Source organism: Ptiloglossa arizonensis, chromosome 8 (genome assembly GCF_051014685.1).
Source record: "Ptiloglossa arizonensis isolate GNS036 chromosome 8, iyPtiAriz1_principal, whole genome shotgun sequence".
NCBI classification, from domain to species: domain Eukaryota; kingdom Metazoa; phylum Arthropoda; class Insecta; order Hymenoptera; family Colletidae; genus Ptiloglossa; species Ptiloglossa arizonensis.
The window spans coordinates 15,778,104-15,805,461 of NC_135055.1; the positions used below are offsets into that span (position 1 = coordinate 15,778,104).

The following is a 27,358-nucleotide window of genomic DNA, read 5'->3' on the forward strand; positions in this document are numbered from 1 at the left end:
GGATGATCTCACCGTGCACGGTTTCAGTTTCACGAATTGCCGCTAGGGAAGAAGAACCCAGTTGGCAAAAATAATTTCACCTGCAACGTGTTTCGCATTGTTTACGACAATCTTGCGCGTAAGCTCGCAATCCTTCGCACGTAGTCCTCGACTTGTCGAGCTCCTCCTGCAAACAGGACACCTCGTTCTCCAGTCTAGTATTCCGAGCGTTCAGCTCCATTTCCGACATTTTTCTGCCCGCCAGTTCGAAGTCCAACCTCGAAATCGTCGCTTTGTCTTCGCTGGCGGCCTGCAAATCCAAAATCTGATGCCTCAGACTGTCCAACTCCATTGTCTTCAACGTGTTCAACGAATACTGTCGTTCAGCCTCCTCTTGAGCGATCTGCAGCAACTTCGTCAATTTCTCGTTCGCCATCTTCAACTCGGCGTTGTTCTCTTTCAATTCCTGCATTTTATTATCGTCCACTGGCTCGATCTTCTCGAAACAGATGTCTCTCGATAGTCTCTTGTGAAAGACGATCAACTCCTCCTGCAGTTCGCACTTGGCGGCAGCCATTTCTTTCACGTTCTCCTCGCACTTGGACAACTGACCCTGCAAGATTTCGTGCAAGCTGGTCACATGCTCGGCCCGTTGCTTCTCGTGCAACTCGTTGACCTTTGCTTCTTTCAACTGACGCGCCAAGTCCTCCTCGCTCGCGCAACTGAAATCTCTCTGCAACAATTCCGTCAGTTGGTTCTTCTCTTGCCTCAGTGATTCCAATTCCTTTCTCAATGTCTGCGTCTCCGTGTTATCGTTTCGCGACGTCACGTTTTTCTCGAGCAGATCGCGAAACCGTACGCACATCTCGTCGTGCTTCTCCTTCAGTTCGTCGTACATTGTCCTGCTGATCGAATTGGCCAAGTTACTTTGCAGCGTTGAAATCTCCCGCTCGAGAATCGCGTTGTGCTTGTTCGCGTCGGCGTGCGCTCTTCTCAAGTACGTCTCGTTCTTTATTGCCTCTTTTTGGTCACGATACGCTTTCGTAGCTTCTTTGTTCAACAACTGACGCAGTACAGCGTTCTTCCTGTTCGCGACGAGGACCTCGCCGGCGGATTCCGCGTACTCCTTAACTTTGACAGCGAAAGCCTTTCGTACCTCGTCCTCGCTCTGCTCTAAAATCTTCGAGCTCTGCTCGTAAACTTCGAGCTGCAACTTCAACTTCTCGATCTCCGTCCGCAGTTCGTCGTTTTGTCGCATCAACGAGTCCTTCTGGTTCTCCCACTCGTCCGCCTCGTTCGAGTACGCTTCTTGCAACCTTTTCATCTCGGTGAGACACATCGCCGTTTTTTCGCCATCGGACTCTTCCGCGTACAATCTCTCGATGTCCATGTTTCTGTTCAAGGCCAGTGTCTGAAACACCTTGTCCTTTCTCTGCAGCTCCTTTCTGCAATCATTTTTCTTAATCTTAGACTTTCGATTCGTGTCTCTCGCTCGATCCGATACCAACACCGTAAGTGTACCTTAATTGTTTAAGCTGCCCCCTCAATTCGGCGTTACTGCCCTGCACAACGTTCAGATGTTCCTGCATTCTCATCGCCGGGTGGTACCAGCCAGCCAAATGTCTCACATCTAAAGCTTCTAACAATCTTTCTAACGTGCTAGACTGTACTTCCACCGTGCTTTTACCTGAGATATCAAACAGTTAAGTACACACGAGCCGTTTATAGATGCTACGATATGAAATTTACCGAGGATCTCTTGCAGTCGATCTAATTGTTCGTGAACGTGGTTAATATATACGTGATGTTTTACAGTTCTTGTGTGTGTTAAGGATAGATTGAAAATAAAGAGCGTCGGATTGTATCCTTGCGTGAATAGAAGGAAAAAGTCAGTGCATCGTTAAAGTACCATTAAAATTAGCGAAAATTCACCGTCTTGATTACGTATACTGTCCAATATTTCATGCATGCCCGTTCTGAGAGCTTCGTTCTCTTCCAAGACTACTTGCATGTCCTGTTGCATGATCACATTAGGATACAAGGATTGAAGTTCAGTTTCTGACAATTTAGTAGAATGTAAAAATTCAGTACTGCCGTTTGCAGCGCTGTCCGAGAAGTCTAACACTTTCGAAGTTTTAGTCAGTTTGTATTTTAATACCCTTATCTAAAAAACGTGCACGGTTAATGAAAGACTTTCGTGTTGGTTAATCGATAAAAATCCGGCGCGTATAAATGTCTCCTTCTTACGTCCGATTTCATTTCCAAATTTTCTTCGACCAATATTCTATTTTGTTGCATTAGTCCTTCTAATTTCTTTGCTTCCTTTTTACGTTTTTCTAAAACACTCTGTACCGAAACTGATTCGTCTTCTGGAATTCCCAGCTTTTCTCTAGATTTTATATTATCAGCATTTATTTTTTTTTTTTTTTTTTAATTTCAGTGGACGACGGGAAGAATGAATGTATAATTACCTAAGCGCTATGATTTCCATTTCTTGATACGAATTTAACATTTCCAGTTTGTTAACGACATTAATTAAATCTTTTATGTGCCCGCTTTTATCCTTCTGATCAGCTTGTAATATTTTTATTTCGTTAAGTGCATCTGTCAGCCCTTGATTCTCATCCTCATATTTTCCCAATGTCGCTAATACCTCACACAACTGAATGAAAACAAGTTGTTAAGAATTGAAATCATATTTATTAAACAGAAAATGTACGTTAAACTGACTTTACTGGTTCTTAATTCAGCATCTTCTTCTGCCTCTGTCAATTTAATTTGCAAATTTGATATTTGCTCGTTTGCATCTTGCAATTTTTTTAGCAGATCTTTATGCTCTTTCTTTTTGCCATTCTTCCCAATCCTACATGAAATGTTAACAAAACATCGATAAATCAAAATCTGCTACAGTATCTTTATTCGTTATTAATAATGATGTACATACTTTTGTGCATCTGTTTTTAACTTTTCTATGTGAGTGGCACTTTCATTAATTTCAACTACAGCCTCAGAAAGCTTTGTTTTCAATTCAGTTATAATTTTATCGCGAAGTTCTAATTCTTCATTTAAATGAATAATTTCAGATCTATTCTGCTCTTTAACAGATACCATAGACTGCATAATCGACTGTGACAAATTTTCTCGTAGACGTTCTATTTCGGCATCTTTTTTGTCCAATATTACCTAATAAATTTTTGATACAATGAAATGTACGAAGAATTTAACGACATCCTTTGAAAGAGATGTAAATTACTGTTACAGGTACCTTCCATTCGTTAATTCTAGTGTCAATCGCTGCACCAAAGTCATCTATTACTTTATCCCTATCTATTTGCTGAGCATTTACTTCCTCAATTTGAGCAATTAGCGCAGCATTTTCACGTTCTAAATACGATATTTTTTCTGAAAGCAGAGACCCTTTCAATGTAATTGTGAAATCACATACATTAAAGATATAAGCAAATAAAATATTTTATATTATAACCTTTGCTTTCTATGAATTTAGTCTGAGCAGAAGATAAGTCTCCTGTCATTTCGTTCATCTTTTCCGTTGCATCTTCCATTTCTTGCGATAATGTTGTTAATTGCTCTTTTAAAATTACATTATCCTTTTCTATATTCTAAAGAATTATGCAAACATACCGATATATAAACAAACCATTTCAATGATGCTTTATTTCTACCTGATCTTACCTCTAGTTCTGTCATAAGAATTTTAATCTTTTTATTTTTTCCTTGTAATTCATCATTATAATCAATGCTTTCCGATACATCCAAATGCTTGAAATGATAGATCTAATTAGCTTTGTCAGTGATATAAATATGTATGTATTAAAATTAAAGAATTCATTGTTTATCTTACTTTAGACATATCACCGGTTTCATGTTCTTTACCAGATGTATCCCAATCTACGATATGAAATATATAAGTAATTCTTTTAATAGTCTTATACTTGACAAGTAAAATTGTCTAATAGAACAGCTAAGTACTCTATGAATAAATGACTCGATGCTAAAGTTTATTTCAAAAACAGCATACATTTTTTACCTTTCTTTTTACGTTTAGCAGGCTCAGGTTTTAATGAAGACATAGTTTCTTTTAATTTACCACATTCTAAGAGTAATGACTCTACCTATTGAGAAAATTATTTGTAGAATAACATATTATTTCATTCCTTGATACAAATTCTGAATTATCTATTAAAATACTTCACAATGTCAAAATGGAAATGTTTGATCGTAGAACAATTAAAAAGTATATTTTCTTTTATTAAACAACCATTACATAGATAACAATAGAAACATTCTATTAATAATAATTCGTAACACCAAAAATATAGAATAGTTATTTTTACTTGATTGTCTTTGTATTGTAGTATTTCTTGAGAGAGTTTCATTAGAACTCGTAGGTTATGTAGGTTATTAATTTCATCAACATCGCAACTAATCATAGCAGGGTAAAGATCCTCCATATCATCATCCGTTAATGATGATGGATCTATAGATAATATTCGTTCCCAATCGGTGCGACCCATTTTTTAGGAATTGTCACTAATTAACCTCACTATTACCAATCGACTGATCTGTTTGATGTTTACGAGTGACGCTTCTCGCAGTTACCATGGTAACTTTGTTGTGAATACAAGCACTGACATCTAACGGACAATTTGATAAACTTAAAAATCCAAAATACATAATTTAAAAGTTTAAATTCCATTACTGTTCTTTAGAAATCAAATTCTAAAATTATAATTTAAATCTTCAAAAATAAATATACATATCTTCACAGAATTAAGATGTAATAATCACAGACGAGATATATTTTATCAACCTCTATGCTTGCTTTTACAAAAGATTTTTGCAAAAAAATGTAGAAAAATGTATAAATTAATGGCAACGAGATAATTTAATTAATTTAAATTGACGAACATTGATATCTATCCCTCTTGCTTCAATGTTTTACTGCCCTTGCTAAAGAGACCTCTACTGCCATTCTGTATTCCTAATACTATCAGACCGTATCAAACAAGAAGATATAAGAAAAATTGGTAAATGCATCGTGTTCTATTCTCCTTTCTCCAGGTAGTTTAATTCAAAGACCTCTATTCTACATATGTTCCTATTAATCCCTTTGTTGTTCTGCCCGTACGTTCGGAACCTCACTGTTTTGTCCATACCTCGTATAAGCTGTTTCCATTATCTTATCTCTGTTGACCAATGTTGAAACGTATCACGTTTCTTTGACTTGACTTTGATTCTTTGTTTACATTAGATAACATGCCGACCAAAGAATGATATTTCTCTTATTCTTGAAATCTACATTGCAATCAAATCTGTTTTATTGATCATTAAAAATACACTCGTCGAATTTGCTTCGAATGAAATAAAAAAAACTCTATTTATACGTACGAATGAAATCTTTTGTTAAATATAAATATATAAGTATATTATTAATAATAAATTTGGCTATATTAGTTCATAAAAAAATTAGAATATTTTTGTGACCACTTAGGGCCAACTACGGCTAATTTCACAATTCGTGTGAGATATGAAAGTTTAAACTCTTGTTTCGTCATTCTTCTCATAAAATATAAGATACACATTACACAATAGGGGTTAAAGAATAAATCCTAAACTAAATGAAACTTATTGTTACGATACTTTCTAAGATCGATAGGTACACTACATTTATCTACTGCAGCGGTTGTTTGCGTATGCTAAATTCGCTACACTTAAAGGAAGAGGTCGCTCCAGAACAACGAGGTCAACCATTCCGTGAGGTCGGTATTTCAGATCGTATGACGTCACTCCCATGAGATAAAATATTTTTATATTTTGTTCCTGATATCTACAACTACTTCCTCTGTGATTTAAATCTACTCTGAATTAGTAACAAGTCAACGAACTTCGGTACACTCGACCGTATTTGAATTTTCCGTTGAATCGAATTACTTAACGTAGCTGGAAAGTGATTGGACAACTTCTTGAAAATATATTAAAAATTATACACGTAAAACTATATATCTTCCTTTCCGATACACGTAACACATTTACGTGTTGTTCTTACAGAATAAATAAATCACTGCCTCATAGTGCGAGAAAGAAATATAATTAGATAACCTTCAAAAGAATTAGAATTATACGGACCATGATAGGTAGCTTGTTAAAAGGAACGTGGAAAGCATGTATCATCAGGGACACATAAAAACTCTCGTAGCGTTTCTTTAATCATGTGTAAACTATATACGCAATGACGCTTGTATCTTAATGAAGGCTGTTTACGAAATTCAAGTTAGGTCGAGCATGGGTGCTCGGACATTTTTTCATACCGTATTGTATGTAAATAACTATTAAAAGATAAGAAGCCCTCAGTGTCGTCGCGCTTTTACGAGCAACGTTCATCGACGATGATATTCAGTAAATTGTGTACGCGGTTCCTGAACGCTGGTGCGTCTCTAGCATTGAATTCCGTGGATAAATACGCGCGGTATGGAAATGTCAGGTGCATACATTTCACGTATTATGCGGATAATAGCACGGATACTTCCGGTAAGTGTGAGAATTTATCATTTTAATCGCGATGTCGTTGCACTCGATTAGAAAATGTGCGGTGGTAACGAAGGGCGACTCGATAGGTACATAATTACACGTTGAAGGTAACGTTGTGTTCCTCGAACAAGATTATGCTCTGGATAAAAAGATTTAGATGCAGAGCTGGTCTTTGTCAATGCATTGTCCAAGATCAGACAATGTTCGCAGGGTCGTGATGTATCGAGTGAGGATAAATGAAACTTGATGTAATAATGTTTCATATTGCAGTTGAGACTGAAAAGGTGAATATGTATCAAGCGATAAACCAAGGACTACGAATCGCGTTAAAGGACGATCCCGATGCAGGTAATAATAATAGTTTCCTAATCTAATATCTGGATTAAAGATAAATAGACGACCCGGAGAACATAAATAATATTTGTCCGTAAAAATTATTGAAATAACCGATTGTTGATTAGATTACCCAATGGAAACGTTATAAAACGTTTTGCAATTGCGAAAACGTTCTGACGAAAACACAAATAACATTGTATCTTATCTTCGAAAAATAATTATATATTCATTGTAATACATGGTATTACTATATATTTCAGAGTATGTGATATTCATAAGTACATGTTACTTCATTCGAAACGATTTCATTATCAAGAAAGTAAGGTAACGCATAAATTTTAAACAATATATAAACTATTCATATGTGAATATTTCACATTTTTTATAATCTATTTCTTCCACAAGAAAAACTTCGTTTCTCGTGTTACCAGACTTATAATACACAGTATGGTAATGGTAGTATTTTATATAGGTGTATTGTTTAATTTGACTATTAATGAAAACTTAATTTTTGTTCACATTGATTGTATATGTTATCTAAATAATTATTTCTCACGATTAGTAATATTTGGCGAAGACGTGGCCTTTGGTGGTGTGTTTCGTTGCACGGTTGATCTTCAAAAAGAATTTGGTCGAGATCGAGTATTCAACACGCCTCTTTGCGAACAAGGAATCGCCGGATTCGGAATTGGCTTAGCTACTGCTGGTGTAACAGCGATCGCAGAAATTCAATTCGCGGATTACATATTTCCTGCTTTCGATCAGGTAATTAACATTCCAAACAGAATTTATTTTTGCTCAACGAACAGTATGTAATTTAATAGAAATGTTCTAATTTGTATACGTGGAATTGTTTCACAATTTCATCGAATGTCTTATTTCACATCAGTGGAAATTTCTCCGTGGTGAAACAATAAGCTATGCTAACTTTTATTTCTTACCCGCAGCTGGTAAATGAAGCAGCCAAGTTAAGATATAGAAGCGGCGGAGAATTCGACTGTGGTAAATTAACAATTCGAACACCATGTGGAGCTGTCGGCCATGGCGCCCTTTATCATTCTCAAAGTCCAGAAGCATATTTCGCGCATACACCGGGTTTGAAGGTGTGTTATACAAATAGTTGTTTCAGAGTACTTATTTCTCGTTATTGTAGAACCGAAATTAAGATAATTCGTAAAAACCAAACAGCAAACGCGAAATATATTCCATACGTGCCATAAGAATGAATTATTTACGAATTGTGAAATTAGCAATGGAAATTTCATTTGTTTGCGAATGAAAATTTGAAATATTCTATTTTTTTGATATTTTAATGTCTAAAGAGTAACTATAGAGCGCGTGTTCAATAAATTAAAGATTTCTTTAAGGTTTTCGGAATAAAAGTCACATATTTGTCAACCGTGAAACAGTGGATTCCACTGACGCACGAGTGTCGAAATGAAAATTGAGAATTATGTTCTTACCAGTGGGAAATTCAGGCAAATCGAAGTAAACGAGTGCAGCCGTCACAGAAATAGGATGTTTGCGATGTCATTCAACACTCACACACTCGAAATTCTTGTAAAAATAACACGAAATTATGACACATCCTTTCACGACACTTCTCGTGCGAAAAGAAACCGCGTTTTGCTAAATAACTACGGGGTTTACAAGGGTTAATGTGTGGACCGGAACGCTGATTGGCTGGAACATTCTAGTCGATTGAATAATATAAAAAATTCGTTTTATGAAATATTTTAATTCTCTTTTAATTTTAAAACAAAATGTCAATTACAATTACTTGTTCAATTTATTAATATTTTTAAAGCAATAATTTTAATTACCAGAATATTATTATCCACGAAAAATACATTTAACCAATAGCAAACACTAACGGAAGTTGCATTCTTTTTACCACTTAAATCTCAAGAATACGTTCGTCAAAATAGAATCGGAAATGGAGAAAAATTTACGTCTCGAGTAATAACAGCTAAAAATATTGACACTTCGTTTCTAATATTTTTTCTAAAATTTTTTCGATGTTTCTCGGTAAATAAATTGCTTTCTTACAAGGGTTAGTAATTATTCCATTATCTTGCGTCGATAGCCCATATTTCTTCTATTCTCCGACAGATGAGTGCACTATCGCGAATCGGAAAGAAACCGTTAGTGCGGATACGTCAAAGTAGAAGCAGCATTGTGTACGATGGGACGTTCTGGATAATTCGCTACAATTCTTCTATTTTATAATTTTCCATTGCCGCCGATACTTCTTCAAACTGCTTGCAAACGTAAACCCTTCAGATCGTGCACTGTTCGTCGATATATTACTGGATTAGGTGACCGCGAAATAGGTTATCGACGAGTAAACGCGAAATGTAAATACTTGTATAAGTATCGCAAGCGAATTTCTATGCTCAAGGATATCCTTCGCGCTGGTGCGTGTTAGCTATAGTCGTTGGCTCTTAACTTTCTGGAAGAGATTCCATGAATATTGTACGACACATGTACTCTACGTATGCATGAAGAAAGTTTCCATCGTACACTGACGCGCCACTATACCGACACTATACATCTCGATTAAATGAACAGCGGCGCGCAACATCGCGTCGACATTTCCTGAAGCTAAAAGATCGCGCGCTTCTCGATACAATATACCTGGCTGGAAAACAAAGATGAAACGTAACGAAACGTACCTACACATTGTTCATCGATCGTGCCGAGAACAACGAACGCTTGCAGCTGTTTTCACCAAACTTTGGACTTCATTAACCGAAGCGAAGGCTCTCATATTTCTCCCAAGGTATCCCATTCGTCTTCACTCTTTCGCGTATACTTCTGGACCGTAATAAAATGCAGCAACGAATCCTTATACACTCTTTTCGTATGAATATTTTAGCTGCTATGTAATCGTGGTTTTTGCAAGGTTAAATAATAATAATGATACATCTTTATTGTAGCAATGTTGTATACATTATAGAATGCAGTATGAAGCGAAGAAAAGAGGAAAACGGAAAGGAAAATAAAAAGTTACGGTATAAAAGTAAAGATAATACGTTCGGTACAGAGATGAGCAATATTTTGATTTAGATCGATGTTTCCTAACCCATATACCGCGACATGTGTATCGCGAGAGTGCATCAGGTGTATCGCGGAAATATTTTATATACATATTTAAAGCTTTATCATATTTTTGGTAATTTTCGCTAAATAAATAAATAAGAAACACGCGTGAAAATGTATCACGATTGTAACAATTTTAAACATTTCTATTTCAACAATTATTACGTCTCGCTAACAAATTCAAAGTGTGTGGGCAATTAAAACAGGTTAGGAAATATCTAGATAAAAGTTTCGAATAAAAGATAAACACCATTCCATTCATTAAATGTTAGATAAAAATTACAAAACTAAATGTTTCTCAATGAACGAGAAAAGAATATAACCGCTCGATCTAATAAATTACCGTGCGTTCCTTCTATTGGTTATCTTTTATTCGAACAAAACATTCGATACAAAAATGTGTACATTAACCTAACTTTGAAAGCAGTACAATAATATAGTCAAATAATATAGAAAAAAGAAAATGGCGGACGGTAATCGTCCAAGAAGCCGGAAATGTTCGAGAGTAACCGTAAGCGTTTAAATTTTATTTCTCTTTGTATCGATTGCGTAACGAACACGTATTATCGATATTATTCTTATGTCGATTAAGTGAATTGTCGAGCGTAATCGCGCGAACGTGGAAAAGTGCAATGAAATGTAACCGAACGTCCTTTTCAGATCGTTATGCCCCGCGGAGCGAGACAGGCGAAAGGTCTTTTGTTGAGCTGCATAGAGGAGCCGGATCCCTGCATCATGTTCGAGCCAAAAATATTGTACCGCACAGCGATCGACAACGTGCCAACGTCTCGTTACACGATCGAGATCGGCAAGGCTGAGGTTGTGAGAGAAGGTAGGCGTTCAGGAAGATCTACGGGATCCCGGGATAGGTTTCACTTCGTGCCCGGCGTAATCACGTCGTCTGGACTAGCGATGGGACTGATACGATTAGGGTATCGACGATACTCGAGTAATTTGATACTCGAATACTTAACCCATTCGAATCATATGACGAGCCGAGTTCGTCACGTTTTAAAATAGAAAATGGAGGAAAAGGAAATCGACTCTCATTGTTGTAGTAGTAGTCTGTATAAATATGAATGCAATATATAATATGTTGTAGTAGCAGTAGTAATCTGTTCTTGTTATGGCAATAGTCTGTACAAATATGAATGCAATGTATTCATTATTTAATTTTGTACGATTTTTTAAAATGCTGTGTTCTCTGTCTAATTAACGAGTCTAATTATTAGCGTTACCGTGTGGCATTTAAATATGATGAGAATGGGTTAGGTAGTTACGTATAGGATGTTCCTTCTAACGCGTGATTTTTCAGCCATTTGTGACTATCTAAGTTAAAGAAATTTTCAACAAAAATTGACCGGTATTAGCAATAACAAATGGTTGAGAAACGAAGCGATAGTGGAGACTGTATGTATCTAAAATAAAAGAAAGAGAGGCAAATTTAATCGGTATGAAGCAATTGCATTCATAAGGAAATTCTTTGCACGATATTAAACTATGCAGTTCTCCAAATTGGGCAATATCGTGATATAATGGTTTGAAAGTGAGTCCTTTTACTTTCTTAAATGTTTGAGATGTATGCGATTCGAGATCATTTTCGGTTTTGCCGTACTATATACAGCAACAAGTCGGAGTGAATTATTCATTAACTGCGTCACGGTATCACATTGGAGTTTGTAATTTAATAATCACGAGTATCGATGCGATGCTGATGCAATATGAATTTCCATTCCTTCGTAACTATAGAATCTTGTAAACGGGTTAACGATTCGTACGTTGTACACACAACGAGCAACGAAAATGCACCAATTGTAAATTTACAAACGTAACGATACTTTTGAGGAAGCATCGAACGTGCAACGATACCGTTCGATATTGATCGGTGTTAAATTATTATTTACGAGCCGGTATCGGTACCATTCGTTTCGTATCATTCCCATCGCTAACCTCGACGCTCCGAGCATCCTGCTCGCGTAGATCAATCTTCTTCCACGTTCACTGCGACTACTTTTACCGAGCGTCATCGTCGAGCTTTCACAGGTTCGTCGTTGGTGGCGAACCAGCCACGAAATTTACAACGTCGTTTACCGATCGTTAATTAACCGTGTAAATAATTCGTTACGCGCTCGTAAACACCGATTCGGTCGGTTTCGAGGGTGATAGTCGGTTATCAATATGCAAACGAAAATGTTTGCGTTCAACTTCGAGTGATTTCGGAGATGAGATCTCGCGTGTGATTTATTCGAGTTAATCAAGAGTCGTCAATCGTCGGATAATTTATCACGAGTTTATCGAGAAACCAAATCCTCTCCAATCGATACCCTGTTTTTAATTATAAATATTTCTTTCGCGGTTATTAATAATCACCGAGTGTATTCCTTCGGTGCAACAAAGTCTGACCTAACATTGACTTCACAGGTATTGCTAGATTTCAATTCTACGAGCTCAGTTTATCCTCTGGTTTAATTATTAATCGATCGACGTGCAAATTGAGAAACGATCTCTTTTCTGGTAGGGTGAAATAGAATTCACCTTTTATAGGGTTACATTAGAAACTGAGTGCTTTCCAATTGGTGCCTGGTTCTTTATTATAAAATTTTATTTCTAAGATCAAGATCTTGATCCCTTTTCTGAAAGATAAAGTAGAATTCACGTCCTATAGGATTACGTTAGAAACTAAGTGCTTTGCAATTGATGCCTTATTCAGTAATATAAAATTTTATTTCCAAGATCAAGATAAGTCTTATAGTCCAAATGAGACACATCAAAGTCTAGTCTAACATTGGCTATAAATATTCTTAGATTTCAATTCTGTAGATTCACCTACTTACCACCCATTTTCAAAGTTTCTTTAAAAAAAATCAGAAAGGGGTCTATCTTGCACCCAATCCATACAAAAAAACTACGTTAATTCAACTTCGCACAAATGCTTCGAATAGGACACTTCTATCATTTCATCGTACCTTTCTCAACTCCCAAAGAAACTTACGTTAACGGTACAATCGAGTGAAATCCCAGTCCGGGTCCGAAAAGACCCAGACGTGTCCCAAAAAGCGTTCGAAAGATCGGTACTCCTCGATCACCGTTCGTATCATTCACTGGCTCGAATTTGGTCCGGTAGCACCGTTTACATATCTCAACCCTGGTATCGGACCTCCCGTTAGACCCTAACGAGCGATTAAGCGATAACTGGTAGGTGGTCCACCAATTACACCGCGTTCGGCGTATCAATAATTCAACTGTCGGGTGTTTAAACAGTGTCACGGCCCGTCCGTGGTACTTGTCGTATATTTAACGCGCGAGCCGCACGGTTCGTCATTCGAGAATATAATATTTATCGGTCGTAATCGTCCTTTCATTATCCAATCGGTAGAACAGTGCACGCGATGACCGGTCCTGAAACAGGATACGCTGGGTCGCTGGGGTGGGGGTAGCCGGGGAGGGGACAGGGGGAGGGACCAGGGAGGCACAAGCACGCCCGTAATCGCGGTACACGCGTAAGGTGAAACGAGCGTGCACACCTATACAAGCACGCGTTTCTATCACGCAGGTGATGCGGTGACACTCGTGGGCTGGGGCACTCAGGTGCACGTACTACTGGAGGTGGCCGATCTCGTCCAGGAGAAGCTCGACGTGTCCTGCGAGGTGATAGACCTCGTTTCTATCCTACCTTGGGACGCGGAACTCGTTTGCAAGGTAATTTCGTCATTATAATTTGCTCCGTTTTCATGCGTTAATGCAACCGGATCGCGTGCATGCATTACGTTTAAGCGCGGCTGTTACGTTTAAGCGTATTACGTGGGCCCGTGTCCTTCGCGGAGTGAACCGAGTGGGAGAGAGAGAAAGAGACAAAGAAGGAGTAATAGAGAGAAAGAGAGAGAAAAGGAGACAGATAAGCAGAACAGTCGTAGCATTTTAATTGTGCGATTAATTCACAGGGAGAAGTGAATTTCAGTTTTCTTGCGAAACACGCCGAGAAGGTGAACGTACGTTTATTTACAGGTTTGGGGAAGTGCAATCGCGTGGTAGATTGTTCGATAGCGTACATTTTTAACGATCGGATGAAAAGTTTCATTCGCGAGAGGTGTCGATAGTGTGGTTCGGAGATCTGATATTATTAACGAAGTAATTTTCTTTTCGTGGATACGGGACAGTTTTTTTTAGATGTGTTTTTGATTTTTTGGTGGGTGATGGTTGAATTTAATTTCGAGTGGGAATTGTAACTGTAGAATCTCTCGTATCCGAACTGATGGGAAGTAGAGAAATTTTTTTTGCGTGACAAATTTTATTTATTCGATAGAGACGAGAAACATTTTTAATATTTAAGTTTCTTATATATTTAAGAATTCCGTGTCTTCTTCGTCAACTGAGGTATTTGAGTTTTTACCATGGTTTTAATTTCTTTTGGTGAATTTTTTTTAAAGAAGTTGCTTAACAACGCAAGGATCACGCAAGACGAGGACATTATTTCATCGTTATGTATAAAACACCTCGTCTGTTCCATTTATATTTCTTTATTGTTACTTCCATGAATAAAAGATGTCTGGGAAGAACCTTTAACCGGATTGAAACGTAAATTCATTTTTATTGATGTAACAGGAGGTCTTTCCGTTAACTTCCCTGCTACAGATTTATCTAGCAGCAGTTTATTTAAATTGACCGTTACTGTCGAACCCGAAGATTACCGAAGTTAATTAAATCGTTCGTGGGATTTGAAAAATAAATTCCACGCAAAGAAATGTTGCCGCAGCGGTATCCCTCGCTTCTTGGAATATTTAAATTAATGTCAACCGGTTAAATACTTTTTATGAGAAAGAGGTACCTCTCGCCACTCGTATGGGGACTATAATTTGTCCGTGCCATAATCTCCAGGTAACTTTAAGGTCTGAGGTCAATCCAATGTTGCACATCGAGGACTTCCACAGTGATTGCCGCAGAAATGTTCATACCTCTAATAACTACTTTGTTCTGTCACCGTTGATAGAAGAATAATACATTACGAAAGAACAATAGAATTAAATTCATAGATTGTTTGCCGATTCGAGCAATTTTTTACAGTTATACAGAACGACCACTGAAAGACCAAACAGTTTGAAAAAATCGTAACTTATTCATTTTCAATTTATTTTATTTGGTGATTTTCACGCATAATGCTAAAAGAAATTCTATTGATAATATTTCAAAATAAAATGATACAAAATTATGAAACATTTCAACAAGATTTTATATCGTTCAGTCTGTCAATGAACACCCTGTGTAAAGTTTTCAATTTCATGTTCAATCGTTTTCGATACGAGATTATTTAATCCAAAGCTAAATCAAAATGTGCAAATTGATAGTTGTTACAAAAAGGAAATCGATCGACTTGCACGAATTTATCGCTTGGTTTGAACCTTCAACCGGTGTTGCGAAGTCTACTATGATGCCCAGCTTCATTGTAGATCACTGCTACTTTCACTGCAATATTGCACACGATCAAGTTGCACACGATCAATATTGCACATGATCAAATTGCAGTTCTACTCAAATGTTTGCCTACGTGTTTATTACAACCGTGGACCGTGGAATATAAATTTCTTACGATTACTTCAAGCGCTTCAATTATACAATTCATCTAATTTTTCATTAATTATATTTCAATTTCTATTAGTCCATACGAGTCGAGCCACTGTCATTACCAATTTCTTTTCTATTTCTACGTTACTGTTTCTCGTACGAAAATGATCATTTTCAATTCCGTACTCATAGATTGCACAGATAGGAGACATCGGTGATAAAAATTCTTGCTTGTCGAGATTAAATAACAATTAACAGTCACTCTTTCCATAGATCGACTCACACCATCTTCGTTGTATTTCACTTTCTTTTTATTCGAGTCTCTTTATAAGAACGCTCCTCGTCAAGTTTTCCCTTTCTTTTAGTAAATTTTTTATCTCGACAACCATACTTTTCGTTGTGCTTTATTCCTTTCGAATTAAAACGAATTAACGCTTAAAGTACCGGTACTATTTTCTTTTCTTTTTTGCATTTTCATCTCGCCATTCACGCGCGTAGAAATAAATAAATAAGCGTAAAGGATCAGGGTGACAACCGGGTACCGATAATCAAAATTCTTCTCGCTGGTAATAGATTTTCCCGAAACGGTGTTACACTTGAACAATTTCAGTAACGACGTTTGGCGAACTGAGAGAGAAGAGAGCAACGCTCCCGTTACCAATGCTGCGGGAACGATGGCACGGTGTATCGGAATAATAAATTACGGTGACGAAACAACGTGCTCGTGGAAATGTATCCCGACGAAAAAAAAAAAAAAAAAAAAAAAGAAAGAGAAAAAAGGGTTTACGATTTATTTTTTTTTAACGAACCTCTAATTGCACCGCGCGGCTTTCTTTTCTGTGTCGGTTTCAAAACATCATCGGCGCGACTTTCGAAATTCGTGGAAAAAGTTCAGCTCGCCCCGAGCGTTACAAAATGTAATTATGAAATGCAGATAAACGCGCGCTTGGCCATTTTTATTTGCGAAATATCCACGGACGCGGATAATTCGTATCGATCGTCCGCGGTCTCATTATCTCTCTCTCTCTTCTTTGGATTAGCCGATCGTTCGATATCTCGATCCCTCGTTTCATTTTTCGTTCAAATAAACGATTAAACGATTCTTTCTTTTCTATTTGCTTCATCGATGATTCGACGATTAATTTATTATCGACGATTAATCGCATTATTAGTGACTCGAGTAACCTCGATACAGATTGTATAGATACTTCTTAGCTTCGTTGCATGTTTTTAAAAGACAAATCGGAAGATAATAATTTTGTAGGAAAGGAGTCGGTAATTTGTTAATTTTTTATATTGTTTATAACATCGTACGGTTACTAGTTCTTTCGTTGACACTTTATTTATGTATTTTTCTTTTCTCTCTCTCTCTCTATTTTGTATTTTTTATTTTTATTTTACAATGTTTAAGAACAAATAATAATAGTATCAGGAGTCGTTTCGTCGCCGAGTTGCCGGTCTGAAATAAAATAATAAAAATACGTAGGAATGTGAAATTTGTTACTTGGTTAAAATAATTTCAATTTGTTTCGGTTGTCCACGAACCTTGATCACACTGTTGGAACATATTTTACAGTGTATTAATTGACAAGGTGATCAGGGACATCGTGCAGATAAAATGTCATTTAATTTAACAGAATTACTTAAATTTAATATATTATTGATTTATTTTGGCTAACCGAGTGACTTGTAGCACTGTAATAAAATTTCAAAAAATACATTAACACTACTCGGTTTAATTGTAGGCATTTTAAGTAAAAGTGTTTTAGTCGTCATTGGTCAACGAAGTGATCTGAAATAATTTTGTGAAAATAATGTGTGCAGAGAATACCATTCTTCGTTTAGATCATTACGAGGGCTCTCTTCTATGTATAGACAGTAGAGGTAAATAATTTAATTCGTTAGGTATTCCATAGATTAGTTACTTTCGTCGATGGCTTTGCGAGTAATGTTTTGTAAAGAGACTAACACTTTGACGAGTAATTGCCATTTAGGAACTGATTTCGTAAAATACGTCAATTTGATCATCTTTTTGTACCCTTTTAATAATTATCGTATCCAAAGGCGTCCTGATCTTTCACAATCGAAACCGCTAAGAATTGACATTATTTAACATTTAAACCTACTATTTCACAATTCTCCCAACAAATTACTCCATACGCGTGCCACGTAAGAACGAAAAAAGGTTAAATGGTATTAACTCTTCATCTGCGTGGACAAAAAATTTCAATGAAAAAATTAATAAGAGAGAAAAAAAGAAAGAAAGAAAGAAAGAAAGAAGCATCAGAACAGAATAACTCCTCGTTATTACGGTCGAGGACTGAACATAACTTGCAAATACGAAACATTAAAGAGATACATGTATAAATGGGAATTAAGGACACTTTGCAACTCTTTTTAGCGCAAACGGAAAAGGAAACGTATAATCCACACGTCGAGTAATTTCATAAGTCTGCATATTGTACTCGAAGAAAATATTTATATACAGATACACGAACAATAATGACCGTTCATAAAGAAGCCATCTTCTTGTACCATCTTCGCCAAATTTATTCACGTCCGTGTCTTCAAAGCTAATAATATAAAAAAAATTCTCTCAACACAGTGATAAATATTACATTGACCAAAAAAGTATTCCAAGAATAAAGTATCTGGATTGTATCAATATTCAAATTCAAATTTTCTCAATTTATATTTTAATATTCACACTAAAAATCTATGCTTCGTTACCATTCCACCTTTACCAAAAAGAACTACGAGAAGAAAGTGTCTGAAATATATTCAAATTCGAAATCAAATTTTTCAATTTACATTTTAATATTCACACTAAAAATCTATGCTTCGTTACCATTCCACCTTTACCAAAAAGAACTACGAGAAGAAAGTATCTAAAATATATTCAAATTCGAAATCAAAATTTCCAATTTATATTTTAATATTCACACTAAAAGTCTATGCTTCGTTACCATTCTACCTTTACCAAAAAGGACTACGAGAAGAAAGTGTCTAAAATATATTCAAATTCGAAATCAAAATTTCCAATTTATATTTTAATATTCACACTAAAAATGTAAGCTTCGTTACCATTCTACTTTTACCAAAAAGAATCTACGAAAACAAAGTGTCTGAAATATATTCAAATTCGAAATCAAATTTTCCAATTTATATTTTAATATTCACACTAAAAGTCTATGCTTCGTTACCATTCTACCTTTACCAAAAAGGACTACGAGAAGAAAGTGTCTAAAATATATTCAAATTCGAAATAAAAATTTCCAATTTATATTTTAATATTCACACTAAAAATCTAAGCTTCGTTACCATTCTACCTTTACCAAAAAGAATCTACGAGAACAAAGTATCTGAAATATATTCAAATTCGAAATCATATTTTCCAATTTATATTTCAATGTACACATCGAAATCAATGCTTCTGATCACAGCGAGCCCTTTACACGTATTCGTACCTTGCTCGGCGTTATTATCGAATTCTTGCATACCTGAATGTTAGACAGCTGTCGCGTCGTTGTTCGAAAAAGCAAACGAAACGCAAACATTCACTCGTCCGAATTACGATACCCGAGGATTGCCGTGGACACTAATATCGCGCTGATTTATGCTAATCGATCTTTAGCCGCTTAATGATATGCCGATTGTACGGTATGCACTCGCAGGCATACACGACGTAACGTTGCACCGGTGCAACGCGCGCATGAAGTGGTGAGCGTAATTGGAAACCCGTTTCGCGTAATTTCGATACGCTCGCGGATTCGCCGAGCCGATGATGTTCATTGAACATACACTCGCGGCAAAATCGTCGTCGAAGTGGAAAGTCCGTCGCGATTTCTTCGAAACGGAGATCCTGGATGCTGTCGGATTATGAAACATCCTGATCTTGAAAAACGATAATCGCGGAGAGGTTGTTGACCAGTCGTCGGATAAAGTTGATTTTCAAACGACCACGATCGACATTTTTATTTCACGGAGTTCGTTTTTCAATATCTTGTATCGTTGTTACATAGAATATGGAAAGTGGCCATTTGGTAAAAGAATATATATTTTTCTGGTAAAAGAATGATTGATAATTTTCAAGCAAAAAATATGAGAAAAATTAGAGAAGAGACTATAGAATATTTTTATGGCAAAAATTATGAAAGGTCGGTCAAATTGTGTAATGAATTTTTTTTCTGTCTATAAATATAGTATTGTATATGTAAATATAAAAAGAAATTTTGTTTGCAAGGAAAACAGAGAATATTAGTGGTGGAATTAAAATAATAGTTATTGGGTGGAATTTATTGTAAGTTTAGAATTGATCATTTATTTGAATATTTATCATTCTGTGGATAATATTGGTATTATTGGAATTGAAACGCAATAAGTTTTTTAATTCACGTTTTCTCTTCGTTGGAAGATAATCGAGATTATTACAGATGTAACTATTATGAAGATTGCCGGAGAATAAAGATTACGACAATTCTTGCAACTGGTGTGAGACATATGAATCATCCGCAAATATTAATCACATTGGTGCAACATAGGCATTCCCATTTCGTTGACGTCTGATGCAATGCGGTTTTTCTACGAATTTTTTGTTTTTACAGACGTTGGTTTTTCTTCGAAATTTCGTATGCTTTTAATGTCGCTTTACAAATCAACGTAACCTTGAGCCTTTACAGCCATACTATCTTTATTGTATTTTCGCCTCTATAAACGACGGTGTCGTTTAAACCGCAATCGTGTCGAATAAAAAAATGTTCATTTCACGTACGAAAGTTTTCATTTTACGTACAAATGTCCGAGCTATGTATACATAAATAAACTAAACATTCAAACTGGACACATTCCGCGTGAAACGTTAACATTTCTTATCGCGTGCATCGTAAGGAAGTCACGAAGACAGATAACACCGTGTGTAGTTGTTAATTTCGTCCATCCTTGAAAATTTAAATCGTGCTTGACCCGTGTTCAACGTATCGTTTATTGCCAGTTTAAAAATGTAGAATACATGTTCGTTAATCTTTCGTTCCCAGCATTAAAAAAAAAAAAAAAAGAAAATCATACTGCAAACTATCTAACGATATCGATGAACAGAACGATTACTTTTTTCAAATTCATTGAAAATTGTATCATTCAAATTTCAATCTTACTCTACAAATCTGCAAACATTCAATTTTTCAAAAACACTAATGCCAATTTTCTTATTTACAATCCAACCTATTTTCCTTTACCAAATTAAATTCAACACTCTGCAATTATGCACATTTCTCCCACAGGTGTGATGTTTCTCATAACGTACAAATTACTTCACACTTATCTCATTTTTTTCATTCACCATTCCCTCTGCACACAATCTACCATACACAAGATGGTACACAATCTACACAATCCAACAATTCAACACATTTTCGAACGTACCATTTCTTTTCTTTTCCTGACCCAGGACAATCGTCTATATATAATATAGTATAATTTCTCCGATCGACGCATCGTTCGTACACCTGTCGAATCGGTGCCCGATCGCTTTGTCAGAGGTTGGACGTAGCGCGTTAAAAGTCGTTGCACCGGTGCACGCGCGGTTGCACGCGTCAGTGGCGTAAGGGATCGAAGAAGGGCGAATCGCGGCGGGTGACCGTAACTTCTGAAAGTTGCGTGGAAGGTCAGCTGAAATCTGAAATGTCACAGAAACCTGTATGCGGCGGACAGTCATGCGTACTATCGAGTCGCCGTTCCTAATGATTTACAACGGTACGTGTACACAGACGCGAGCCGCGCCTACGTGTCTTAATTACAGGCCACCGGTCGCTCGTTTCTAACGTCGAGCAGCGCGAGCCGAGTTCTCGGTTTCGATAGTCGCCGCGGAACGATCGGTTCGGTACGCTATATTAATGCATCGCTTAGCGTCGGGCCGTTTATAAATTATTATTATGCCCGTTCGCATGGGACGGCGCGTAAATCATTCACGAATTGATCCGTGGCACGGTTCGTTTGTTCGACGAATTACCCTCCGTGACACGTGTTCGTACATCGAGCGTGGCACTCGTCGCGTTCCAGATTGAGATTAACACGAGTCTAGGACCGTATAGGGGCGGCCATAAACTTTTTAGTTCTTATTTTACAAGCGTGAGTGTTATTTCACGACGCTTGTTAACGGCTACGTACACCGTATCGCGGAACGTATCGCCCCGATGCTAAGAAGAAAACACACTTTGTTGACATTCCCACTGTCAGCCACCGGACACGTCTCTATTCGAATTATTGCTAAGTGTACATCCCCGGGAACACGAAACAAGTCTCGACGGAGACGTTGACCGTTTACTTCTTAGAGCAATTATTCGCGCTCAAAATTTTATTGTTCTTCGGGCCGGTGAATAGTTTTCTTTCTTTTTATAATAGAGTATAAATTGAATCTTAGAATGCAGAGTTTTTCTCATTTTTTTAACTGATCGATGTAACGAACGAAACTTGTGTTTTGTGTTTAAGTAGTTTTCGTAAGTTTGATTCTTAATGGTAAATAGTACCGTTGCGTTGAATCAATGGTAGGGTTATTTATTCGTTTTCATCACTTGCGTGGTTTTATTTTTTTCTTTCTTTTTTTATACTTAATCAAATTCAGAGTTCTTAATAAAATTATTTCTACACAACTGTTTGCAACTTGTCTTCTTGATAGATTGACCAACTTGTTGGAGCAATTATCATTCGCGCTGGAAATTTTATCGTTCTCCGGGCCGGTGAATATTTTTCTTTCTTTTTATTATATAATAGAGTATAAATATAGTATAATTTGAATCTTAGAATGGAGAGTTTTTCTCATTTTTTTAACTGATCGATGTAACGAACGAAACTTGTGTTTTGTGTTTAAGTAGTTTTCGTAAGTTTGATTCTTAATGGTAAATTGTACCGTTGCGTTGAATCAATGGTAGGGTATTTATTCGTTTTCATCGAATAAATAATTCGATTTTTTATATTTTTTTTTATATTTAATAAAATTCAGAGTTCTCGTAGAATTATTTCTACACAACTGTTTGCAACTTGTCTTTGTGATAGATTGACCAATGCTGGCCGAAATACTTGTTTTTCTTGTTCGGATTATCTACGACTTCCAAGATTCGTGCTTTCGGAATATTAATAGAAATAATCGAATGTGGTAATTGTACCGTGCAATGTAGATCTTTTATTATTTACCGATTTACTCGTCGAATATTGATCTTCATCGGAAGATCAATGCCCTGGTGTGTTAATATAATTTATTTGTATGTTATACGTTTGGGAATTTCGAGACATGGGCCACGATTTGGCGAATTATTGAATAATCGCTAATGTTGTAGTCAGTGAAGAAAACAGGCCACGTCATAATCGCACACGAAGCACCACTGACGTGTGGATTTGGAGCAGAAATAGCCTCGACCGTACAGGTAAATATTTTTCTCACACAAGACGATTCGATTTTACAATTGAAACGGAAACTAACACGGTGTTTGACACGTGTTCATTTAAATTTAAATATCGTGACATTGTTCATTCTGGTTAGTATACAGTGTAGCATTCTCGTGTTGCACTATATTGGAAAACAGCTTTCGAGCACTAGTAAGGTCAAGATCCCTACTTATACATTTAAACTTATTATTAAATTAACCAGTTTGAATAAAAAATAGTAAAATCGACATCGTGATAAAATTGACAGTGTAAATGATACACTGACAAATTATTTATCTCTAAATAAATTATTCTAACTAATATTCTCATTGAAATGCATCTATATAGTCATCGTTTACGAAATTGTTTATTACTTATTACCTTAAACTAAAATTTATTACGATATCAATTTTATTATCATCTAAACGTATTATTAAACTGACCAGTTTAAACAAAAAATAATAAAATTGACAGTGTAGATGACACACTGACAATTTATTTATCTCTACGATAAATTATCTCTAAATAAATTATTCCAACTAATATTCTCATTGAAATGCATCTATATAGTCATCGTTTACCGAATTTATTACGTTTATTACTTATCACGTTGAACAAAAATTTATCCGGTATAAAACTCTTAACGTATCGATAAAAATAAGTTGAGAGACACTGTCGAGCTCGTACGAGTCGTAAATGATAGTGGTGGTGGAATATTGACCTCCTAAGTGCGCACAAATCTCCTCCCCACTATAGCGAACGTCGTCGCTTTTACGATTCCGGGTGTTCGAGATACTTTACGAGATAGTTTCAATCTCGTGGTACTCGCGATTCGAAGAAATTCGTTTTCGAAACGCTCCCATTATTTCGGGCATTTGGATCGTCGAGCGTTGTTTGTACGCGAAAATTTATTCAGCGTTTGTCACCTCGCGTTTGAGAAAACGGTTTGAAAACGTTGTATCGTGCGATATTATTATCGACACGGTGTAATCGCGAATGTGTGCGAACAACACCGAGGAACACTCAAACGTTAGAATCCACGGGTTCGAGGCACGATTCGCACGAATGAAGAAATTTCATTCGCGGGACAACTATGTTGAAAATATCGCGGCAATTATGTCGTGTAACGCGAAATAACTTGACGTGGTTGACGATAATTCAATCCGGCTATCGACGCGTTGGTATGCCTAATGGTCGTACGTGACTCTAACTATTCCAGTTACGAAATTATTTACACGTTGCGCGTAGACGATACCGCGCCGCCGAAAATGCATCGGATGCATGTCGAATGCATCGTTGGTATGTGGCAGGATATCATTACGCGCGTTTTTGTTACGTCATTGCGCACACTTCGTGACGGTTCGATACGCTTCAGCTTGTTCAGATGTACAAACATGTACAGCTTGCAAAACTTTAGTCCTAGCGCTAAATCAGCAAACGCGATAGCTACGAATTCGCGATTTAAATTGTTCGTTCGACGGTTTCGGTTTTCCAATTTTTTCTGACACGCGTTGAATAAGCGCGATCGAAACTGGTAATCGTGAGTCGATGTTAACGAGTCACGCGTCATTGTTTTCATTAACACTTTTAAGTATCGGGAATGAAACACCGATCGAAAGAAAACCGTGAATTATTTTTTTAATTCATTCGACGTGATTCGAAACACCTAACCTAAAGGTTAGGTTAGTTGCACTCTTTCGAGGACAATATCGGATGTACTTTGACGTATGCGCAATATCGTTGAGCAATCGTTGCTTCGAAACTCGATAATAGTGTTCAAGTAATTGTACCCGTATTTATTTACCTAACCTAAAATGTTCATAATTAGTCGAACGATAACGCGACGAAGGATGAATTTTCTAATTCCAAGTGACGAAACTATAAAATTGAGGAAAATTTACGCACAGTTTACTCGTATCGTTATTTATAAAGATACGTGCGTTTGTTATTATCGTAAACGTTGAGACGAGTCTGATTACAATCAGTCGTTTTGAGGTTAGGTTTTTTTTTTATAGCCGCAACTTTCGATTAGTATTTTACTTTTGTAGGTATTCTGAGCTCGGAGTAAAAATTGTTCATTAAAGAATAGATATTAATAAATACGTTAGACGAGAAAAATATAATTTTTGTTTTTCTCGGCGCGTACGATCGCTGAAATAATTATGAACGGTACTGTACGCGAGTTCGAGTTCACTAGTCCGTCGCCTGACGTCCAGCTCGTTCGGCCATTTGCCCTGTGTCAAGGCCCCCATTTAATCCTCAGGAAAGCCATAAATTTTCCTAAAGTCAGATAACGTATCTCCTTTGAAAATACGACGACGGTGACGCGTGTTTTAATCTGTAAATACTTAAAATCTGTCAAGTGCTTAACCGGCCGGGTTCAGAACCGAAGAAAAAGTATTAATTAGAAGTCTATTAGATGAAGGAAAATGTGAACCATTCCTTTCTCGTTGATATTTTACAGAAGAATTATTACGTTACGAAGAGAGTCGATACGTCGCGCTAATAAATCAATTTTCAACATCGTCTGTAATTTTTGTTGCTCTGAAATACCGACAAGGCAGAAATGGGTACCTTCCATCCGCGGTCAGTGGTTCTCAACCTTCTTAAATAAGCGTGCCACGTGCATTTGTGATTTACTCGTCACGAATATTAATATAATACATCGAAAAAGAAAATTCTTTTGTATTTCATGTATTAATATTTACTAGTCACACGCATGTAGCATTAAATTGTCTTTCGAGGACGTAATATATTATCGAAAAATAATTTTATTTACATCGTGTATTTTTTGTCCTCAATTATTGATGACAAAAATCTGCAAAATATAGTAGATCTGTTTCCAGCACCTGTGAAACGCGTAATAAATTTTCGAAGAATAATTTTATTAACCGTACAATTTATTTCTTGTGCTTAATTATCGATGAGAAAAATGTTCAAAATAAGAAAAATATTTCCTGCACTTAGAAGCACGTAATATATCTCAATAGAAAATTTTTCGTAGAATAATTTTATTAACTGTACAATTTATTTTTTGTCCTTAATTATCAATGAAAAAAAATGTTCAAAATAGGAAGAATGTTTCCTGCACCTAGAAGCACCGATACAGAGGGTCACAGGTTGGGACAGTCCTTTTCCACACGTCTTCGAGCAATTTTACTTGCCCGATAAGTGGCGATGCTTCGCGGCTGTTAGGAACGTCCTGAACTACTGAAATTCATCCGAGGATATTCTACTTGCGAGCATGGCCCAGTGGAATACGACGGAGACCTGTTGCCTGCACAGACACCCACGCGAGAAGAGCACGATTGTACACGGCATCGATTTTTGGCATTTCCGATGTACCATCGCTGAGTCACGTGCCCGAGGAATGGTCCAGGGACAATCTTATCGTTCATTCGTTCGTAAAACACTGTCGCAAGCTTCGATGAAGCCTTCGACTCGGTCGACTCTATTATTTTTCGTCCAATAACTAAATTATTAGTTCTTCGATATTACCGGTCGAATGTAATCTTAGGATCGAGTTTCACGGTCCACTGTATACGTCTTTTCGCTGTTAATAAATTACACGATATTCGTTCATGTTACACAGTGATATATAGGTACATCAAGAAATAACGATCTTCGGGAAACATCGTTGCTGGAACTGTTCGGAGCACAACGGGTGTAATTAATAATCCAGATGTAGTTATTGAAACGACCCACTCGCGTGTCTAGTCGATCCTTTTCAAATTTCTGCATTGAATTTCACGAAACGCGTTGCTTTATCCCGTGACCCGTTACACACCGATTTTCTATTTATAAAACGCTTAGAGAACCATATGTTACCGGTATGAAAATTTATTCGTGTATCGCGTGATTACCGCGATAATAAACATAAATATTGAAAGCGAAATGAGTTCCTGCTTAACGGCTTAACTCATCACTCAAAACGTAAGAGAATGTATCCGCGAAGCGTTTTGACGTCACCTCTTATTATCATTGTTCAAATAATTTAGTAATAGTCGAATAAACCGACGTGCCCGATTTAACGAAAGTAAAATATTGTGCAAGTCGGCCGTTGTTTTTCTCGCGCGCAATGTTGTGCTCCGAGGAGTTAAAATGTTTCGGTTGCACAATTACGGGTAATGTTGCTCCGATAACCAAGAACTCGTCTCATTCTTGACACCTTGGTTTAATCTTGAAAACCTGTTTCGTCTTGAGAGTTTGTTTCTTTTCTTTTTTCTTCGTCCTCTTACAACCAATCCGTCTCGTTATTGACTCCTTATTCTGCATCGATATTAAAAATCTTTTCCTTTGACTTCTACAACCAACTTACCTCCTTATTAGCACTCTGGTTTATATCAACGTTAAAAATATTTTCGTCCAACTCCTTTAATTAATTCGTCTCGTTCTCGACACTCTGGTTTACCATAAA

The 27,358-nt window shown here is 36.6% G+C and overlaps 2 protein-coding genes and 1 long non-coding RNA gene across 4 annotated transcripts in view; 2 read left to right on the plus strand and 1 right to left on the minus strand.

Moving 5' to 3' along the window:
• Cep290 (Centrosomal protein 290kDa) overlaps nt 1-4,621 on the minus strand; it is a 171,917-nt gene extending 167,296 nt beyond the window's left edge. The window contains exons 1-13 of the mRNA XM_076317921.1: nt 4,335-4,621; nt 4,028-4,112; nt 3,842-3,888; nt 3,673-3,759; nt 3,464-3,599; nt 3,245-3,381; nt 2,924-3,162; nt 2,710-2,842; nt 2,451-2,641; nt 2,227-2,368; nt 1,912-2,143; nt 1,501-1,666; nt 81-1,424 (exon numbers count right to left, since the gene is read on the minus strand). Of these exons, the coding sequence (XP_076174036.1) occupies nt 81-1,424; nt 1,501-1,666; nt 1,912-2,143; nt 2,227-2,368; nt 2,451-2,641; nt 2,710-2,842; nt 2,924-3,162; nt 3,245-3,381; nt 3,464-3,599; nt 3,673-3,759; nt 3,842-3,888; nt 4,028-4,112; nt 4,335-4,514 (3,119 nt within the window). The 5' untranslated portion in view covers nt 4,515-4,621. The remainder of the gene's footprint in view (nt 1-80; nt 1,425-1,500; nt 1,667-1,911; nt 2,144-2,226; nt 2,369-2,450; nt 2,642-2,709; nt 2,843-2,923; nt 3,163-3,244; nt 3,382-3,463; nt 3,600-3,672; nt 3,760-3,841; nt 3,889-4,027; nt 4,113-4,334) is intronic.
• A 1,723-nt stretch (nt 4,622-6,344) lies between these two features.
• Bckdhb (Branched chain keto acid dehydrogenase E1 subunit beta) lies at nt 6,345-26,528 on the plus strand. Of its 2 annotated transcripts, XM_076317917.1 has the most exons (8): nt 6,347-6,528; nt 6,799-6,876; nt 7,427-7,629; nt 7,812-7,967; nt 10,627-10,798; nt 13,520-13,665; nt 22,854-22,940; nt 26,015-26,528. In XM_076317917.1, exons 1-8 carry the CDS (start codon nt 6,387-6,389, stop codon nt 26,153-26,155), a joined length of 1,125 nt encoding a protein of 374 aa, XP_076174032.1. In that variant the 5' UTR covers nt 6,347-6,386; the 3' UTR covers nt 26,156-26,528. The 2 variants fall into 2 exon arrangements, with proteins under 2 accessions (XP_076174033.1, XP_076174032.1); XM_076317918.1 differs by lacking the exon at nt 22,854-22,940 and having other exon boundaries at nt 6,345-6,528.
• Nucleotides 9,108-10,085, plus strand: LOC143149989 (uncharacterized). The gene is made up of 2 exons (XR_012992914.1): nt 9,108-9,646; nt 9,804-10,085. It is a non-coding gene; the product is annotated as an uncharacterized LOC143149989 (long non-coding RNA).
• Nucleotides 26,529-27,358: the final 830 nt, after the last annotated feature.

Excerpts from the sequence above, each read along its gene's own strand:
- Bckdhb (XM_076317917.1), top strand. The coding sequence starts at position 6,387 with ATGATATTCAGTAAATTGTGTACGCGGTTCCTGAACGCTGGTGCGTCT. Across the intron at positions 6,877-7,426 it reads AAAGGACGATCCCGATGCAG|TAATATTTGGCGAAGACGTG; the intron begins GTAATAATAATA and ends TCTCACGATTAG. Across the intron at positions 13,666-22,853 it reads ACGCGGAACTCGTTTGCAAG|TCAGTGAAGAAAACAGGCCA; the intron begins GTAATTTCGTCA and ends CTAATGTTGTAG.